The 1,347-nt window shown below is 44.7% G+C and overlaps 1 protein-coding gene across 1 annotated transcript; it reads left to right on the top strand.

Annotated features, from left to right (window-relative positions):
- Nucleotides 1-95: 95 nt before the first annotated feature.
- Nucleotides 96-468, top strand: LAESUDRAFT_667956 (uncharacterized protein; the record flags this gene model as incomplete). Its single annotated transcript, XM_040905350.1, has 2 exons — nucleotides 96-334; nucleotides 399-468. Coding segments are annotated over 2 exons (309 nt in total), but the record flags the coding sequence as incomplete, so codon positions are not given.
- Between the last annotated feature and the right edge of the window lie 879 nt (nucleotides 469-1,347).

Raw genomic sequence — 1,347 nt, 5'->3', positions numbered from 1 at the left:
GGGTCATTGGGATATTCCACGTTAATGTGCAGCACTTGGGACCATATCGAACATCTGACGAACCCCAGAAACTGGACGTTCTATGGGTTCATTGATATGGGCATGACATCACAGCACCTGGTGGATTCGACAAAGAGTGGCTGCATCATATCAGCTTTGTCGACAGTGATGATCCAAATGCCTTCAGATTTCTCAACCCGGCGGATGTCATATGGGCAGCACACCTCATTTCAGCATTTGCACATGGACGCACACCAGATTTGCTGCCACCATCAACATGCGCAAGACAACCTGATGACAATGATTTGGATTATCAATTCTACTACGTGAACATGTGAGTCGTGACTGTTCTAAATTGTTCATATAATTGTATGAGTGACATATCTCACCTGACTCAGGTTTGTTGATAGAGATATGTTCATGAGATATCTTGGAGGTGGTGTGGGGCACAAGGGTACGGTTGTGTGAATGCCTGCAGAATCTGACCACACTGGAATATCACAGGATGGAGACAGTTTGTCGGATGAGGATATAGTAGATGAGGGGCAGCATGATGAAGACAGCGGCATGACATTCAATGACAGTGAGCAAAGTCAGAACATGAAGGACGAGGAATATGATTATGGCTATGTTCTCGATGAGGAGAATGAAGCTGACGATGGAGTAGCGGAAGGGGATGATGGCGGTCGAGATGATATGTCGAGTGAAGAAGATGAGAATGCAGGTGTTCCTTTTGCAACTTTGTAGATGTGCCGAGGTTCTATTGTGCTAATTTATACAAAGATTTATGTACACTCAATTCATAATATTCTGTTAGCCTGCCTGAATCACCGTCCTCATGTCTGACTATATCTGTGCATACCTGTCAGATTAAGTCAGTTGAGTGTCAGATAAATGTGTAACTGGCCAGTGGTGATCAGACCAGTGGCCAGCAGACGACATGGGCAAATGTCTGGAAATATATTCTACTGCAATACAAAGGCACTATTATCTACCATGTCTGCCCAGATCGGGCTCCGGACTTTTTGCTGATGGTTTCACCAACTTCTGTTTCCATAATTCTAAAGGAGCCAGCATGCAGAGCTCGAGGATCTATCATCATCATCAGGCACTCTACACGGCTGCATTACAGACGTCGAAAATGCCATTTACTCAATGCGGGAAGTCTTACAGAAGTCTCACAGTTTATCTCACAGTTGTTGCTTTGCATATAGATTAAGATTCGGCATAAATAGATACTCTGGATGGTCTGCTAACTGACGTGAAGGACCATCTTAGTGGGTGCACCGGCCATCGCAAAAATCCTTCTGTTATTCTATCACGAGAGTTCACCGCAAATAGGCCTCG

The sequence above is a fragment of the Laetiporus sulphureus genome (assembly GCF_001632365.1).
Source record: "Laetiporus sulphureus 93-53 unplaced genomic scaffold LAESUscaffold_257, whole genome shotgun sequence".
Classification (NCBI taxonomy): Eukaryota; Fungi; Basidiomycota; class Agaricomycetes; order Polyporales; family Laetiporaceae; genus Laetiporus; species Laetiporus sulphureus.
Note: the sequence above shows the minus strand (reverse complement) of the source record. Positions and strands in the feature narration are given on the sequence as shown.